This window comes from Carcharhinus amblyrhynchos, unplaced genomic scaffold (assembly GCF_965287045.1).
Source record: "Carcharhinus amblyrhynchos unplaced genomic scaffold, sCarAmb.v2.hapA scaffold_58, whole genome shotgun sequence".
NCBI lineage: Eukaryota > Metazoa > Chordata > Chondrichthyes > Carcharhiniformes > Carcharhinidae > Carcharhinus > Carcharhinus amblyrhynchos.
The window spans coordinates 780,134-800,593 of NW_027649798.1; the positions used below are offsets into that span (position 1 = coordinate 780,134).

The window sequence follows — 20,460 nt, forward strand, 5'->3', positions numbered from 1 at the left end:
CACACACACACACATACTCTCACACACACACATACTCTCACACACACACACACATACTCACACACACACACACATACTCTCACACACACACACATACTCACACACACACACACATACTCTCACACACACACACATACTCACACACACACACACATACTCTCACACACACACACACACACATACTCACACACACACACACATACTCTCACACACAAAAGACACATTCTTGCACAAAACACACACAAAACAAATATGCACAAAACCACATGCACGAAACACACAAATACAAAACATTCACACATACACAAAACAAACACACAACACACAAATGCACAATCATAACACGCACAAAACAAACACACACACACACACACACACACACACACATTCACAGTTAAAATGCACTCATAACTCAAACACATAAAAGACACAGATAAAAATACACACACACAACTAATACAAACAACATGCACACCCTGCCCACACACCCACATTACCCACCCGATCACCATAACCCTTAATTCCTGCACTGTTCAAAAATCTATCCATCCTTGCCTTAAAAACATTCAACGAGGGAGCCTCAACTGGGCAGGAAATTCCACAGATTCACAACCCTTTGTGTGAAGAAGTTCCTCCTCAACTCAGTCCTAAATCTGCTCCCCTTATTTTGAGGCTATGCCCCCTAGTTCTAGTTTCACCCACCAGTGGAAACAACTTCCCTGCTTCTATCTTATCGATTCCCTTCATCATCTTATATGTTTCTATAAGATCTCCCCTCATTCTTCTGAATTCCAATGAGTAAAGCCCCAGTCTACTCAGTCTATCCTCATAAGCCAATCCTCTCAACTCCGGAATCAACCTAGTGAATCTCCTCTGCACCCCCTCCAGTGCCAGTATATCCTTTCTCAAGTAAGGAGACCAAAACTGTACACAGTAACTCCAGATGTGGTCTCACCAGCACCTTATACAGCTGCAACATAACCTCACTGTTTTTAAACTCCATCCCTCTAGCAGTGAAGGACAAAATTCCATTTGCCTTCTTCATTACCTGCTGTACCTACAAACCAACTCCTTGTGATTCCTACACAAGGACACCCAGGTCCCTCTGCACAGCAGCATGCTGCAATATTTTACCATTTAAATAATAGTCCATTTTGCTGTTATTCCTACCAAAATGGATGACCTCACATTTACCAACATTGTACTCCATCTGCCAGACCCTCACCCACTCACTTAGACTATCTATATCCCTTTCAGAATCCTCTGCACACTTTGCTCTGCCACCCATCTTAGTGTCATCTGTGAATTTTGACACACTACACTTGGTCCCCAACTCTAAATCATCTATGTAAATTGTAAACAATGGCAATCCCAACACTGATCCCTGAGGCACATCACTAGTCACTGATCGCCAACCAGAAAAAGTGAGAGGGGGGAGATACAAAAGGGTCGAGAAGATCCATTTTTTCACCCAGAGGGTGGGGAGTGTCTGGAACGAGCTGCCAGAGGCAGTAGGAGAGGCTGGTACAATTTTGTCTTTTAAAAAGCATTTAGACAGTAAAATGGGTACAATGGGTATAGAGGGATATGGGCCAAATGTGGGCAATTGGGATTAGTTTTATGATAAAAACTGGTTGGCATGGACAGGTTGGGCCGAAGGGCCTGTTTCCATGCTGTAGGCCTCTATGACACTATGATCAAGAGGTTATTGGGTAACACAGATCGCTGAACTTACTATTGTAAACTGTGTTGAACTTATCAGTTTAACTGATATTCCTAATGTCTCTGCTTCCCAATTATTGAATCCTGCAGACCAACACATCGTTGAACTGGTGCTCGTAACACTCGCCAAAGGATTTTCAGAAGCTGCATTCACAACAGCCTTCCTGTACACTGCAGAACTCTTCCCAACTGTGGTCAGGTGAGAATCAACAAGGGCCACGCAGGAGGAGACACTGCGCGAGACACTGGGAAACAATCCCAGTGAGACAGAGCGAGACACTGGGAAACAATCCCAGTGAGACAGAGCGAGACACTGGGAAACAATCCCAGTGAGACAGAGCGAGACACTGGGAAACAATCCCAGTGAGACAGAGCGAGACACTGGGAAACAATCCCAGTGAGACACTGGGAAACAATCCCAGTGAGACACTGGGAAACAATCCCAGTGAGACACTGGGAAACAATCCCAGTGAGACAGAGCGAGACACTGGGAAACAATCCCAGTGAGACAGAGCGAGACACTGGGAAACAATCCCAGTGAGACAGAGCGAGACACTGGGAAACAATCCCAGTGAGACACTGGGAAACAATCCCAGTGAGACAGAGCGAGACACTGGGAAACAATCCCAGTGAGACAGAGCGAGACACTGGGAAACAATCCCAGTGAGACAGAGCGAGACACTGGGAAACAATCCCAGTGAGACACTGGGAAACAATCCCAGTGAGACAGAGCGAGACACTGGGAAACAATCCCAGTGAGACAGAGCGAGACACTGGGAAACAATCCCAGTGAGACAGAGCGAGACACTGGGAAACAATCCCAGTGAGACAGAGCGAGACACTGGGAAACAATCCCAGTGAGACAGAGCGAGACACTGGGAAACAATCCCAGTGAGACAGAGCGAGACTGGGAAACAATCCCAGTGAGACAGAGCGAGACACTGGGAAACAATCCCAGTGAGACAGAGCGAGACAGAGAAACAATCCCAGTGAGACAGAGCGAGACACTGGGAAACAATCCCAGTGAGACAGAGCGAGACACTGGGAAACAATCCCAGTGAAACGGAGCGAGACACTGGGAAACAATCCCAGTGAGACAGAGCGAGACACTGGGAAACAATCCCAGTGAGACAGAGCGAGACACTGGGAAACAATCCCAGTGAGACAGAGCGAGACAGTGGGAAACAATCCCAGTGAGACAGAGCGAGACACTCGGAAACAATCCCAGTGAAACGGAGCGAGACACTGGGAAACAATCCCAGTGAGACAGAGCGAGACACTGGGAAACAATCCCAGTGAGACAGAGCGAGACACTGGGAAACAATCCCAGTGAGACAGAGCGAGACACTCGGAAACAATCCCAGTGAAACGGAGCGAGACACTGGGAAACAATCCCAGTGAGACAGAGCGAGGCACTGGGAAACAATCCCAGTGAGACAGAGCGAGACACTGGGAAACAATCCCAGTGAGACAGAGCGAGACACTGGGAAACAATCCCAGTGAGACAGAGCGAGACACTGACTGTCTAAATCTCCACCTGTTTCTGTCAGCCTGAAAGTGTGTCTTTTTCTCTATCATATTCTCCCATTCTTGGTGCCTCCTCGACCTCGTGTCTTGTTCTGTGTCCCCGCTGCAATCTCAGCTCTCTCCCTCGCTCTGATTTGTCACGCATTTTTCTCTCTCTTTCATGTATTGGATCTGTCTTCAGCCTCATCCACTTCCTCCAACTCTCTCTCTCTGTACATCTCAGTAAATATAGCAGTAGAATTAGCCCACTGAGTCTGCTCCACCATTCAATCATAGTTGATATGTTTCTCAACCCCGATCTTTCTCTTTTCTAAAGACACTCAGTGACCTGGCCCTCCACAGCTTCTGCGGCAAAGAGTTCCACAGATTCCCCACTCTCTGGCTGAAGAAATTCTTCCTCATTTCTGTTTTAAAGGGTAGTCTCTTTACCCTTGTACCCTGGTCTCTCCTACCTTCCCCATGTCCACTCTATCCAGGCCTCGCAGTAAGTTTCAAGAAATCCTCCCTCATCCTTCTGAACTCCCAATGAATACAGACCCAGAGTCCTCAACTGTTCCTCATACAACAAGCTCTTCATTCCAGGGATCATTCTTGTGAACCTCCTCTGGATCCTTTCCAAGGCCGGCACATCCTTCCTTAGATACGGGGCCCAAAACTGCTCACAATCCCCCAAATGGGGTCAGACCAGAGCCTTATCCAGCCTCAGAAGTACATCCCTGCTCTTGTATTCATAAGAACATAAGAACATAAGAAATAGGAGCAGGAGTAGGCCAACTAGCCCTTCGAGCCTGCCCCGCCATTCAATAAGATCATGGCTGATCTGTTGTGGCTCAGTTCCACTTTCCCGCCCTCTCCCCATAACCCTTAATCCCCTCTCTTATCAAAAACCCATCAACCCGCGTCTTAAATATATTTAGCGAGGTAGCCTCCACCACTTCAACGGGCAGAGAATTCCAGAGATTCACCACCCTTTGAGTGAAGAAGTTCCTCCTCAACTCCGTTCTAAACCGCCCCCCCTTTATCTTGAGGCTGTGCCCCCTAGTCCTACTGTCTTTTTTGAGCGGGAAGAGTCTTTCCACCTCTATCCTATCCATCCCATTCATCATCTTATACGTCTCAATGAGATCTCCCCTCATTCTTCTAAACTCTAACGAGTACAAGCCTAGTTTATTCAGCCTCTCCTCATAGCTCAACCCCCTCAACTCCAGTATCAGCCTAGTAAACCTCCTCTGCACTCCCTCCAAGGCCAAAATATCCTTGCGTAAGTACGGCGCCCAAAACTGCACACAGTACTCCAGCTAGCCCTCTCGACATGAATGCTGTTCTAACCCAGGTCTGGTTGGATTATAGGTTTTGTAATTTGAATTTGGTTGGGGTGAGCATGAGATGCTTTACTTCAGGTAAGATTCAAATGACCCAACAGGGAGCTTTTATCAAACCAATCCTCAGGTGAAGCTATTAACCTGGACTCTGTCTTCACATGCTGGGATAGACATCTCCCTATCTCACCGAGGGTTGGAACCCATCGGTTACCCTCACTTGGTTTAGCCGGCTTGTTGAGGCTGTTACCCGGGGTGTGGCCACTGTCGCATGCAAACAGCTACGGGGAGCCACAGGTGAGAGCTGAGTGCCAGGTGGGGATAAAGGATGGACAAACCGCCTTGAAAGGACGCAACATATTCCCGCACCAAAGGTACCACCCCTCCAAATCAGGCGCTAGTCTCGACTCCATCATCATCAGTGTCCTGTTCAACCCTTGAAGTCCTGTGGCAATGGGCGAGCCATGAAGCAGCAGGTGAATGCACTGGGAGCTGTAGTCACGGACCTGCACGCAGGGGGCTCAGGTCTAATGGGCGTTTTCTGCTCACTGATGCAGTGGTGAAACTTGGCGTCTGCCTGGGCGATTGAGCAGTCCTCTTCAGGAATGCACTGCTGACCTCCGTAGAATGAGGAAGGGGCTGGAAAAGGTGCCCTAAACATTGCCTGCTTCACTACACCTTGGCCAGTTTACCGCGGCTGGCGGCGATTCCATCTTGCGGTCGAACAAACAAAATAAAACACAAGATGACACTCCTCACCATTGGCATTTGGAACACGTGCACGCTTTTGGACAACCCTACAGCAGACAGACCAGAGAGAAGAACAGCCTTAGATGCCAGAGAACTTGCAAGGTATAACATTGACATTGCAGCCCTGAGCAAAACTCGTCTTGCCAATGTAGGTCAGTTGACTAAAACTGGAGGTGGATACACTTTTTTCTGGAGTGGTCGCGGCAGCGATGAGCATCGTGATGCTGGAGTTGGATTCGCCGTCAGGAGTCACCTTGTTTGGAAACTTGATAGTCTACCCAAGGGTGTGAACGACCGGCTTATGACATGACAGCTTCCGCTACAGAACAGAAGTCAAGCCACCCTGATCCTATGCCCCCACAGTGAACAACCCGGACGAGATGAAAGACAAGTTTTACGAAGAACTAGACACCCTACAATCAGCAGTGAGCAGTACTGACAAGCTGATCTTGCTTGGTGATTTCAATGCAAGAGTAGGGTGTGACTCTGCATCTTGCAGGGAGTCATTGGGAGGCACGGAGTGGGCAAGTGTAACAGTAATGGCCTACTCTTAATGAAGACCTGTGCAGCACACGACCTCCTCATCATCAACACAACCTTCCACCTGCCTACCTGTAACAAGATCTCCTGGATGCACCCCCGCTCTAAGTATTGGCATCTTATTGACTATGTCATTGTCAGGAGAAAAGACAGGATGTCAGAGTGACCAAGGCCGTGTGTGGACTGCTGGACCGATCACAGGCTCATTGTCTCCAAAGTGAGGCTCTGCATCAGACCCAAGAGGCGACCACAAGTAGGCAAGGTTATGAAAAGAATCAATGCGGCCAAGCTAAAGAACCCCAGCATAGCTTCAGCACTGGCTGAAGACTTAGAAATCAAGCTTGCTGACCTACACCTTGCAGGCAGCGCTGAGGACGACTGGGAACGCTTCTGGGATGCTGTCCATACATCTGCGCTGAAGAAAGACGCTCAGGCCCTCTACCCACAAGCAGCATGACTGGTTCAACGAGAATGATGAGGACATAACAGGCTCTACTTGTTGAAAAGCACCGTCTTCATCGGGCCTGTCAGAACGACCCATCATCAGCTGCCAAGAAAAATGCTTTTACCAGTGCTCGCAGGACAGTCCAGCTTAAACTGTGTAAAATGCAGGATGCCTGGTTGAGCTCCAAGGCAGATGAAATACAGGGCTATGCTGACAGAAACTTGAAACAGTTCTACTAAGGCTTCAACACTCTCTACGAAGCTCAATCTCTCAGGAGCTCCCCCCTCCTGAGTACAGATGGTACAACTCTCATTATAGAGAGGGCTCAGATCCTGCAGAGATGGGCTGAACACTTTGGAGCCGTCATCAATCGACCGTCATCTATTAACGAAGAGGCAATAGACAGGATTCAACAGGTTGATATCAACAGCGCCATGGATGACCCAACGGTAGTAGCAGCCAGCTATCCAATGGCAAAGCCCCAGGGGCAGATGCCATACCTGCAGAGATCTATAAAGCTGCTGGTCCTGCACTTATCAAGAAGCTCACCGAGTTGTTCCAGCCCTTTTGGAAGTAAGAATCCATTCCTCAGGAACTTAAAGATGCTTCCATCATACACCTCTACAAGAGGAAGGGCAATCAGCAAGTATGCGACAACCACAGAGGAATCTCGCTGCTCTCCATCACAGGAAAGTGAGTCCTGCTAAATCGCAAGAGTCCTGCTAAATCGTCTGGGCACTCATCCGGAGCTGGGCCTGCTTCCAGAGTCACAGTGTGGTTTCCGCAAAGGGCGTGGGAATACTGACATGATTTTTGCAGCACGCCAACTTCAGGAGAAGTATCAGGAACAGAATCACGAGCTCTACACAACCTTTGTTGACCTCACGAAAGCCTTCAACACTGTAAGCCGACAAGGCCTGTGGAGGATCATGTCAAAGTTCGGCCGCCCTCCCAAATTCATTCAGATGGTGCGCCAGTTCCATGATGACATGATGGCCAGAGTACTGGATGGCGGAGAATGCTCTGAGGCATTCCCAGTCACCAAAGGCGTCAAACAGGGCTGTGTGCTTGCACTCACACTGTTCAGCATGATGTTTACTGCCATGCTGAATGATGCCTCCCAGGACAGTGTTGCTGGAATCAGCCTCAAGTAGAGTGGATGGGAAGCTCTTCAACCTGAGGAGACTTCAAGCTATTACCAAAGTGAAAGAGACTTTTCTGAGAGATTTCCTCTTTGCCAATGACTGTGCCTTGTATGCTGGCTCAGAGCCAGAGATGCAAGTCAGTATGGACAAATTTTCCACAGCTTGTGACAACTTTGGATTCACCATCAGCATTAAAAAGACTGAAGTCATGCACCAGCCTGCTCCTCATGCACCGTACACAGAACCCATAATCACAGTCAAAGGGTAGAAACTACAGGCAGTGGACCAGTTCACTTATTTTGGCAGCACCCTCTCCCAAGCAGTGACTATTGATACAGAAGTTAACTGCAGAATAGCAAAGGCAAGTTCTGCTTTCAGTAGACTGCGCTCCACTGTATGGGAATGTCAAGGAATCAGCCCAGCAACAAAACTGAAGGTCTACAGCGCCGCGGTACTCACTACCCTCCTGTATGCCTGTGAAACATGGACTGTGTATCGAAGGCATGCAAGACAGCTCAATCATTTCCACATGACTTGTCTTCACAGAAGATTACGCATCCGATGGCAAGACAAAGCACCAGCCACTGAAGTTCTCTCTAGAGCAAGTCTACCATCAGTCCACACACTGCTGATGAGAGCGCAGACCCGGTGGGCAGGTCATGTCATCCGTATGTCAGACAAGTGCATATCCAAGCAGCTCCTTTTTGAGGAACTCTCTGCTGGAAGACGCTCGCATGGAGGGCAGAAGAAACGTTTGAAAGACATACTCAAAGCCTCCCTGAAGTCGCTTGACATAGATGTGACCACCTGGGAAACGCTGGCACAAAACCGCCCTACCTGGCGCTACCTCATCCACAAAGGCTGTCAAGCTCACGAAGCAAGGTGCATTGCTGAAACACAACTTAAGCACGAGCTGCGCAAGTCCAGAGTCACCAGCGCAATAACTACAGCGCCTACACAAGTTGTCCAATTTGTGCCAGGACATTTTGTACCTGAATTGGCCTGATCAGTCATCTTCAGACACACCGCAACCAGCCTCAAAATGACTAATGGTGTCGAGGTCCTCGTCAATGACGATGGACGAAGAACAGATGGGGAGCAGCGACTATCTTTCAGTTGAAGGGTCAGTCACGAGGGGACATAGGTTTAAGGTGAAGGGCAGGAAGTTTGGGGGGGATGTGAGGAAAAACCTTTTTTACCCAGAGGGAATGTGCTGCCTGGGAGGGTGGTGGGGGCGGGACGCCTCACATCCTTTAAGAAGGACCTGGACGAGCACTCGGCACATCAGTTCTATGGGCCAAGTGCTGACTGAGGGATTAGGTGGGGGTTCAGGTGTTTCTCAAGTGTAGGTGTTTAATCGATGGGCTGAAGGGTCTCGTCTGCACTGTATGATTCTGCAGCTTTCCCGCCTCCTCAATCTGCCTGTCCCTGCACCGATCTTCAAACTGAATATCTCTATCTCACTCTGTCTTTCACTCTCCCCGTCCTTCTCTTCCAGCTGCTCCATCGATCTCTCCTTGCTGTGTTCTTTACTGCTGATTAATGCTGATCTTCCCATTCTGTTTCCCTCACAGAGAGATAGGATTGGGATACACATCATTCCTGGCTCGCCTGGCTGCATCCCTGATTCCCATGATAAAGATGCTCGATATATTCTGGCTCTCTCTGCCACAGATCCTGTTCATCACTTTCACAGCATCGAGTGGAGCAGTCGCCTTCCTACTCCCCGAAACAACAAACATCCCCCTACCGGAAACCATCGATGACGTTGAATACCCGAGGTGGGAAACACAGGGATATTTACAGACCACCGCTGGCTGAGGGAATGATTCTTGGGACCACATTGAGGAACACAAGACACTGAGGCCCACAGATACCAAAATCAACTGGGGTACCCTTCATCACACACTGACCCTCACTGGGGTACAGGTCCCACACACACTGACTCTCACTGGGGTACGGGTCCCACACACACTGACTCTCACTGGGGTACGGGTCCCACACACGCTGACTCTCACTGGGGTACGGGTCCCACACACACCGACTCTCACTGGGGTACGGGTCCCACACACACTGACTCTCACTGGGGTACGGGTCCCACACACACTGACTCTCACTGGGTTACGGGTCCCTCACACACTGACCCTCACTGGGGTACGGGTCCCACACACACTGACTCTCACTGGGGTAAGGGTCCCACACACACTGACTCTCACTGGGGTACGGGTCCCACACACACTGACTCTCACTGGGGTACAGGTCCCACACACACTGACTCTCACTGGGGTACGGGTCCCACACACACTGACTCTCACTGGGGTACGGGGTCCCACACACACTGACTCTCACTGGGGTACGGGTCCCACACACACTGACTCTCACTGGGGTACGGGTCCCACACACACTGACTCTCACTGGGGTACGGGTCCCACACACGCTGACTCTCACTGGGGTACGGGTCCCACACACGCCGACTCTCACTGGGGTACGGGTCCCACACACACTGACTCTCACTGGGGTACGGGTCCCACACACACTGACTCTCACTGGGGTACGGGTCCCACACACACTGACTCTCACTGGGGTACGGGTCCCACACACACTGACTCTCACTGGGGTACGGGTCCCACACACACTGACTCTCACTGGGGTACGGGTCCCACACACACTGACTCTCACTGGGGTACGGGTCCCACACACACTGACTGTCACTGGGGTACGGGTCCCACACACACTGACTCTCACTGGGGTACGGGTCCCACACACACTGACTCTCACTGGGGTACAGGTCCCACACACACTGACTCTCACTGGGGTACGGGTCCCACACACACTGACTCTCACTGGGGTACGGGTCCCACACACACACTGACTCTCACTGGGGTACGGGTCCCACACACACTGACTCTCACTGGGGTACGGGTCCCACACACACTGACTGTCACTGGGGTACGGGTCCCACACACACTGACTCTCACTGGGGTACGGGTCCCACACACACTGACTCTCACTGGGGTACGGGTCCCACACACACTGACTCTCACTGGGGTACGGGTTCCACACACACACTGACTCTCACTGGGGTACGGGTCCCACACACACTGACTCTCACTGTACGGGTCCCACACACACTGACTCACACTGGGGTACGGGTCCCACACACACTGACCCTCACTGGGGTACGGGTCCCACACACACTGACCCTCACTGGGGTACGGGTCCCACACATGCTGACTCTCACTGGGGTACCGGTCCCACACACACTGACCCTCACTGGGGTACGGGTCCCACACACACTGACTCTCACTGGGGTACGGGTCCCACACACACTGACTCTCACTGGGGTACGGGTCCCACACACACTGACCCTCACTGGGGTACGGGTCCCACACACACTGACTCTCACTGGGGTACGGGTCCCACACACACTGACTCTCACTGGGGTACGGGTCCCACACACACTAACTCTCACTGGGGTACGGGTCCCACACACACTGACTCTCACTGGGGTACGGGTCCCACACACACTGACTCTCACTGGGGCACGGGTCCCACACACACTGACCCTCACTGGGGTACGGGTCCCACACACACTGACTCTCACTGGGGTACGGGTCCCACACACACTGACTCTCACTGGGGTACGGGTCCCACACAAACTGACTCTCACTGGGGTACGGGTCCCACACACACTGACTCTCACTGGGGTACGGGTCCCACACACACTGACCCTCACTGGGGTACAGGTCCACACACACTGACCCTCACAGGGTGACGGGTCCCACACACACTGACCCTCACTGGGGTACGGGTCCCACACACACTGACTCTCACTGGGGTACGGGTCCCCCACACACACTGACCCTCACTGGCGTACAGGTCCCACACACACTGACTCTCACTGGGGTACAGGTCCCACACACACTGACTGTCACTGGGGTACGGGTCCCACACACACTGACTCTCACTGGGGTACGGGTCCCACACACACTGGCTCTCACTGGGGTACGGGTCCCCCACACACTGACTCTCACTGGGGTACGGGTCCCACAGACACTGACTCTCACTGGGGTACGGGTCCCACACACACTGACCCTCACTGGGGTACGGGTCCCACACACACTGACTCTCACTGGGGTACGGGTCCCACACACACTCACTCTCACTGGGGTACGGGGCCCACACACACTGACTATCACTGGGGTACGGGGTCCCACACACACTGACTCTCGCTGGGGTACAGGTCCCACACACACTGACCCTTGCTGGGGTACGGGTCCCACACACACTAACTCTCACTGGGGTACAGGTCCCACACACACTGACTGTCACTGGGGTACGGGTCCCACACACACTGACTCTCACTGGGGTACGGGTCCCACACAAACTGACCCTCACTGGGGTACGGGTCCCCCACACACTGACCCTCACTGGGGTACGGGACCCACACACACACTGACTCTCACTGGGGTACGGGTCCCACACACACTGACCCCCACTGGGGTACGGGTCCCACACACACTGAGTCTCACTGGGGTACGGGGTCCCACACACACTGACCCTCACTGGGGTACGGGTCCCACACACACTGACCCTCACTGGGGTACGGGTCCCACACACACTGACCCTCACTGGGGTACGGGTCCCCCACACACACTGGCCCTCACTGGGGTACAGGTCCCACACACACTGACCCTTGCTGGGGTACAGGTCCCACACACACTGATTCTCACTGGGGTACGGCTCCAACACACACTGACTCTCACTGGGGTACAGGTCCCACACACACTGACTCTCACTGGGGTACGGGTCCCACACACACTGACTCTCACTGGGGTACGGGTCCCACACACGCTGACTCTCACTGGGGTACGGGTCCCACACACACCGACTCTCACTGGGGTACGGGTCCCACACACACTGACTCTCACTGGGGTACGGGTCCCTCACACACTGACCCTCACTGGGGTACGGGTCCCACACACACTGACTCTCACTGGGGTACGGGTCCCACACACACTGACTCTCACTGGGGTACGGGTCCCACACACACTGACTCTCACTGGGGTACAGGTCCCACACACACTGATTCTCACTGGGGTACGGGTCCCACACACACTGACTCTCACTGGGGTACGGGGTCCCACACACACTGACTCTCACTGGGGTACGGGTCCCACACACACTGACTCTCACTGGGGTACGGGTCCCACACACGCTGACTCTCACTGGGGTACGGGTCCCACACACGCTGACTCTCACTGGGGTACGGGTCCCACACACACCGACTCTCACTGGGGTACGGGTCCCACACACACTGACTCTCACTGGGGTACGGGTCCCACACACACTGACTCTCACTGGGGTACGGGTCCCACACACACTGACTCTCACTGGGGTACGGGTCCCACACACACTGACTCTCACTGGGGTACGGGTCCCACACACACTGACTCTCACTGGGGTACGGGTCCCACACAAACTGACTCTCACTGGGGTACGGGTCCCACACACACTGACTGTCACTGGGGTACGGGTCCCACACACACTGACTGTCACTGGGGTACGGGTCCCACACACACTGACTCTCACTGGGGTACGGGTCCCACACACACTGACTCTCACTGGGGTACGGGTCCCACACACACTGACTCTCACTGGGGTACGGGTTCCACACACACACTGACTCTCACTGGGGTACGGGTCCCACACACACTGACTCTCACTGTACGGGTCCCACACACACTGACTCACACTGGGGTACGGGTCCCACACACACTGACCCTCACTGGGGTACGGGTCCCACACACACTGACCCTCACTGGGGTACGGGTCCCACACATGCTGACTCTCACTGGGGTACCGGTCCCACACACACTGACCCTCACTGGGGTACGGGTCCCACACACACTGACTCTCACTGGGGTACGGGTCCCACACACACTGACTCTCACTGGGGTACGGGTCCCACACACACTGACCCTCACTGGGGTACGGGTCCCACACACACTGACTCTCAGTGGGAGACGGGTCCCACACACACTGACTCTCACTGGGGTACGGGTCCCACACACACTAACTCTCACTGGGGTACGGGTCCCACACACACTGACTCTCACTGGGGTACGGGTCCCACACACACTGACTCACACTGGGGCACGGGTCCCACACACACTGACCCTCACTGGGGTACGGGTCCCACACACACTGACTCTCACTGGGGTACGGGTCCCACACACACTGACTCTCACTGGGGTACGGGTCCCACACACACTGACCCTCACTGGGGTACGGGTCCCCCACACACACTGACCCTCACTGGCGTACAGGTCCCACACACACTGACTCTCACTGGGGTACAGGTCCCACACACACTGACTGTCACTGGGGTACGGGTCCCACACACACTGACTCTCACTGGGGTACGGGTCCCACACACACTGGCTCTCACTGGGGTACGGGTCCCCCACACACTGACTCTCACTGGGGTACGGGTCCCACAGACACTGACTCTCACTGGGGTACGGGTCCCACACACACTGACCCTCACTGGGGTACGGGTCCCACACACACTGACTCTCACTGGGGTACGGGTCCCACACACACTCACTCTCACTGGGGTACGGGGCCCACACACACTGACTATCACTGGGGTACGGGGTCCCACACACACTGACTCTCGCTGGGGTACAGGTCCCACACACACTGACCCTTGCTGGGGTACGGGTCCCACACACACTAACTCTCACTGGGGTACAGGTCCCACACACACTGACTCTCACTGGGGTACGGGTCCCACACACACTGACTCTCACTGGGGTACGGGTCCCACACAAACTGACCCTCACTGGGGTACGGGTCCCCCACACACTGACCCTCACTGGGGTACGGGTCCCACACACACACTGACTCTCACTGGGGTACGGGTCCCACACACACTGACCCCCACTGGGGTACGGGTCCCACACACACTGAGTCTCACTGGGGTACGGGGTCCCACACACACTGACTCTCACTGGGGTACGGGTCCCACACACACTGACCCTCACTGGGGTACGGGTCCCACACACACTGACCCTCACTGGGGTACGGGTCCCCCACACACACTGGCCCTCACTGGGGTACAGGTCCCACACACACTGACCCTTGCTGGGGTACAGGTCCCACACACACTGATTCTCACTGGGGTACGGCTCCAACACACACTGACTCTCACTGGGGTACAGGTCCCACACACACTGACTCTCACTGGGGTACGGGTCCCACACACACTGACTCTCACTGGGGTACGGGTCCCACACACACTGACCCTCACTGGGGTACGGGTCCCACACACACTGACTCTCACTGGGGTACGGGTCCCCCACACACACTGAGCCTCACTGGGGTACGGGTCCCACACAAACTGACCCTCACTGGGGTACGGGTCCCACACACACTGACCCTCACTGGGGTACGGGTCCCCCACACACACTGGCCCTCACTGGGGTATGGGTCCCCCACACACACTGGTCCTCACTGGGGTACGGGTCCCACACACACCTACCCTCACTGAGGTACGGGTCCCACACACACTGACTCTCACTGGGGTACGGGGTCCCACACACACTGACTCTCACTGGGGTACGGGTCCCACACACACTGACTCTCGCTGGGGTACAGGTCCCACACACACTGACCCTTGCTGGGGTACGGGTCCCACACACACTGACCCTTGCTGGGGTACGGGTCCCACACACACTGACTCTCACTGGGGTACAGGTCCCACACACACTGACTCTCACTGGGGTACGTGTCCCACACACACTGACTCTCACTGGGGTACGGGTCCCACACACACTGACCCTCACTGGGGTACGGGTCCCCCACACACTGACCCTCACTGGGGTACGGGTCCCACACACACACTGACTCTCACTGGGGTACGGGTCCCACGCACACTGACCCTCACTGGGGTACAGGTCCCACACACACTGAGTCTCACTGGGGTACGGGGTCCCACACACACTGACTCTCACTGGGGTACAGGTCCCACACACACTGACCCTCACTGGGGTACGGGTCCCACACACACTGACCCTCACTGGGGTACGGGTCCCACACACACTGACCCTCACTGGGGGTACTGGTCCCACACACACTGACTCTCACTGGGGTACGGGTCCCCCACACACACTGACCCTCACTAGGGTACGGGTCCCCCACACACACTGACCCTCACTGGGGTACGGGTCCCACACACACTGACCCTCACTGGGGTACGGGTCCCACACACACTCACTCTCACTGGGGTACAGGTCCCACACACACTGACCCTCACTGGGGTACGGGTCCCACACACACTGACTCTCACTGGGGTACGGGTCCCACACACACTGACTCTCACTGGGGTACGGGTCCCACACACACTGACTCTCACGGGGGTACGGGTCCCACACACACTGACTCTCACTGGGGTACGGGTCCCACACACACTGACTCTCACTGGGGTACGGGTCCCACACACACTGACTCTCACTGGGGTACGGGGTCCCACACACACTGACTCTCACTGGGGTACGGGGTCCCACACACACTGACTCTCACTGGGGTACGGGTCCCACACACACTGACTCTCACTGGGGTACGGGTCCCACACACACTGACTCTCACTGGGGTACGGGTCCCACACACACTGACTCTCACTGGGGTACGGGTCCCACACACACTGACTCTCACTGGGGTACGGGGTCCCACACACACTGACCCTCACTGGGGTACGGGTCCCACACACACTGAACCTCACTGGGGTACGGGTCCCACACACACTGACTCTCACTGGGGTACGGGTCCCACACACACTGACCCTCACTGGGGTACGGGTCCCACACACACTGACCCTCACTGGGGTACGGGTCCCCCACACACACTGGCCCTCACTGGGGTACAGGTCCCACACACACTGACCCTTGCTGGGGTACAGGTCCCACACACACTGATTCTCACTGGGGTACGGCTCCAACACACACTGACTCTCACTGGGGTACAGGTCCCACACACACTGACTCTCACTGGGGTACGGGTCCCACACACACTGACTCTCACTGGGGTACGGGTCCCACACACACTGACCCTCACTGGGGTACGGGTCCCACACACACTGACTCTCACTGGGGTACGGGTCCCCCACACACACTGAGCCTCACTGGGGTACAGGTCCCACACAAACTGACCCTCACTGGGGTACGGGTCCCACACACACTGACCCTCACTGGGGTACGGGTCCCCCACACACACTGGCCCTCACTGGGGTATGGGTCCCCCACACACACTGGCCCTCACTGGGGTACGGGTCCCCCACACACTGACCCTCACTGGGGTACGGGTCACACACACACTGACTCTCACTGGGGTACGGGGTCCCACACACAGTGACTCTCACTGGGGTACGGGGTCCCACACACACTGACTCTCACTGGGGTACGGGTCCCACACACACTGACTCTCACTGGGGTACGGGTCCCACACACACTGACTCTCACTGGGGTACGGGGTCCCACACACACTGACTCTCACTGGGGCACGGGGTCCCACACACACTGACTCTCAGTGGGAGACGGGTCCCACACACACTGACTCTCACTGGGGTGTGGGTCCCACACTAACTGACTCTCACTGGGGTACGGGTCCCACACACACTGACTCTCACTGGGGTACGGGTCCCACACACACTGACTCTCGCTGGGGAACAGGTCCCACACACACTGACTCTCACTGGGGTACGGGTCCCACACACACTGACTCTCACTGGGGTACAGGTCCCACACACACTGACCCTCGCTGGGGTACGGGTCCCACACACACTGATTCTCACTGGGGTACGGGTCCCACACACACTGACTCTCACTGGGGTACGGGTCCCCCACACACACTGACCCTCACTGGGGTACGGGTCCCACACACACTGACTCTCACTGGGGTACGGGTCCCACACACACTGACTCTCACTGGGGTACGGGTCCCCCACACACACTGACCCTCACTGGGGTACGGGTCCCACACACACTGACCCTCACTGGGGTACGGGTCCCACACACACTGACTCTCACTGGGGTACGGGTCCCCCACACACACTGACCCTCACTGGGGTACGGGTCCCACACACACTGACTCTCACTGGGGTACAGGTCCCACACACACTGACCCTCACGAGGGTATGGGTCCCACACACACTGACTCTCACTGGGGTACGGGGTCCCACACACACTGACTCTCACTGGGGTACGGGTCCCGCACACACTGACTCTCGCTGGGGTACGGGGTCCCACACACACTGACTCTCACTGGGGTACGGGTCCCACACACACTGACTCTCGCTGGGGTATGGGTCCCACACACACTGACCCTTGCTGGGGTACGGGTCCCACACACACTGATTCTCACTGGGGTACGGGTCCCACACACACTGACTCTCACTGGGGTACAGGTCCCTCACACACTAACTCTCACTGGGGTACGGGTCCCACACACACTGACTCTCACTGGGGTACAGGTCCCACACACACTGACCCTCGCTGGGGTACGGGTCCCCCACACACACTGATTCTCACTGGGGTACGGGTCCCACACACACTGACTCTCACTGGGGTACGGGTCACACACACACTGACTCTCACTGGGGTACGGGTACCTCACACACTGACTCTCACTGGGGTACAGGTCCCACACACACTGACCCTCACTGGGGTACGGGTCCCACACACACTGACCCTCACTGGGGTACGGGTCCCACACACACTGACCCTCACTGGGGTACGGGTCCCACACACACTGACTCTCACTGGGGTACGGGTCCCCCACACACACTGACCCTCACTGGGGTACGGGTCCCACACACACTGACCCTCACTGGGGTACGGGGTCCCACACACACTGACTCTCACTGGGGTACAGGTCCCACACACACTGACCCTCACTGGGGTACGGGTCCCACACACACTGACCCTCACTGGGGTACGGGTCCCACACACACTGACCCTCACTGGGGTACGGGTCCCACACACACTGACCCTCACTGGGGTACGGATCCCCCACACACACTGACCCTCACTGGGGTACGGGTCCCACACACACTGACCCTCACTGGGGTACGGATCCCCCACACACACTGACCCTCACTGGGGTACGGGCCCCACACACACTGGCCCTCACTGGGGTACGGGTCCCCCACACACTGACCCTCACTGGGGTACGGGTCCCACACACACTGACTCTCACTGGGGTACGGGGTCCCACACACACTGACTCTCACTGGGGTACGGGTCCCACACACAATGACTGTCACTGGGGTACGGGTCCCCCACACACACTGACCCTCACTGGGGTATGGGTCCCACACACACTGACTCTCACTGGGGTACGGGTCCCCCACACACACTGACCCTCACTGGGGTACGGGTCCCACACACACTGACTCTCACTGGGGTACGGGTCCCACACACACTGACCCTCACTGGGGTACGGGTCCCCCACACACACTGGCCCTCACTGGGGTACGGGTCCCCCACACACTGACCCTCACTGGAGTACGGGTCCCACACACACTGACTCTCACTGGGGTACAGGTCCCACACACACTGACTCTCACTGGGGTACAGGTCCCACACACACTGACCCTCACTGGGGTACGGGTCCCACACACACTGACTCTCACTGGGGTACGGGTCCCCCACACACTGACTCTCGCTGGGGTACGGGGTCCCACACACACTGACTCTCACTGGGGTACGGGTCCCACACACACTGACTCTCGCTGGGGTACGGGTCCCACACACACTGACCCTTGCTGGGGTACGGGTCCCACACACACTGATTCTCACTGGGGTACGGGTCCCACATACACTGACTCTCACTGGGGTACAGGTCCCTCACACACTGACTCTCACTGGGGTACGGGTCCCACACACACTGACTCTCACTGGGGTACAGGTCCCACACACACTGACCCTCGCTGGGGTACGGGTCCCCCACACACACTGATTCTCACTGGGGTACGGGTCCCACACACACTGACTCTCACTGGGGTACGGGTCCCACACACACTGACTCTCACTGGGGTACGGATCCCACACACACTGACTCTCACTCGGGTACGGGTCCCACACACACTGACTCTCACTGGGGTACGGGTCCCACACACACTGACTCTCACTGGGGAATGGGTCCCTCACACACTGACTCTCACTGGGGTACGGGGTCCCACACACACTGACTCTCACTGGGGTACGGGGTCCCACACACACTGACTCTCAGTGGGAGACGGGTCCCACACACACTGACTCTCACTGGGGTGTGGGTCCCACACTAACTGACTCTCACTGGGGTACGGGTCCCACACACACTGACTCTCACTGGGGTACGGGTCCCACACACACTGACTCTCGCTGGGGAACAGGTCCCACACACACTGACTCTCACTGGGGTACGGGTCCCACACACACTGACTCTCACTGGGGTACAGGTCCCACACACACTGACCCTCGCTGGGGTACGGGTCCCACACACACTGATTCTCACTGGGGTACGGGTCCCACACACACTGACTCTCACTGGGGTACGGGTCCCCCACACACACTGACCCTCACTGGGGTACGGGTCCCACACACACTGACTCTCACTGGGGTACGGGTCCCACACACACTGACTCTCACTGGGGTACGGGTCCCCCACACACACTGACCCTCACTGGGGTACGGGTCCCACACACACTGACCCTCACTGGGGTACGGGTCCCACACACACTGACTCTCACTGGGGTACGGGTCCCCCACACACACTGACCCTCACTGGGGTACGGGTCCCACACACACTGACTCTCACTGGGGTACAGGTCCCACACACACTGACCCTCACTAGGGTATGGGTCCCACACACACTGACTCTCACTGGGATACGGGTCCCCCACACACTGACTCTCGCTGGGGTACGGGGTCCCACACACACTGACTCTCACTGGGGTACGGGTCCCACACAC

At 55.6% G+C, this 20,460-nt stretch overlaps 1 protein-coding gene across 1 annotated transcript in view; it reads left to right on the forward strand.

Moving 5' to 3' along the window:
* Positions 1-20,460, forward strand: part of LOC145337678 (solute carrier family 22 member 7-like) — a 71,981-nt gene that overhangs the window by 31,643 nt on the left and 19,878 nt on the right. The window contains exons 8-9 of the mRNA XM_080182502.1: positions 1,813-1,921; positions 9,023-9,229. Of these exons, the coding sequence (XP_080038628.1) occupies positions 1,813-1,921; positions 9,023-9,229 (316 nt within the window). The remainder of the gene's footprint in view (positions 1-1,812; positions 1,922-9,022; positions 9,230-20,460) is intronic.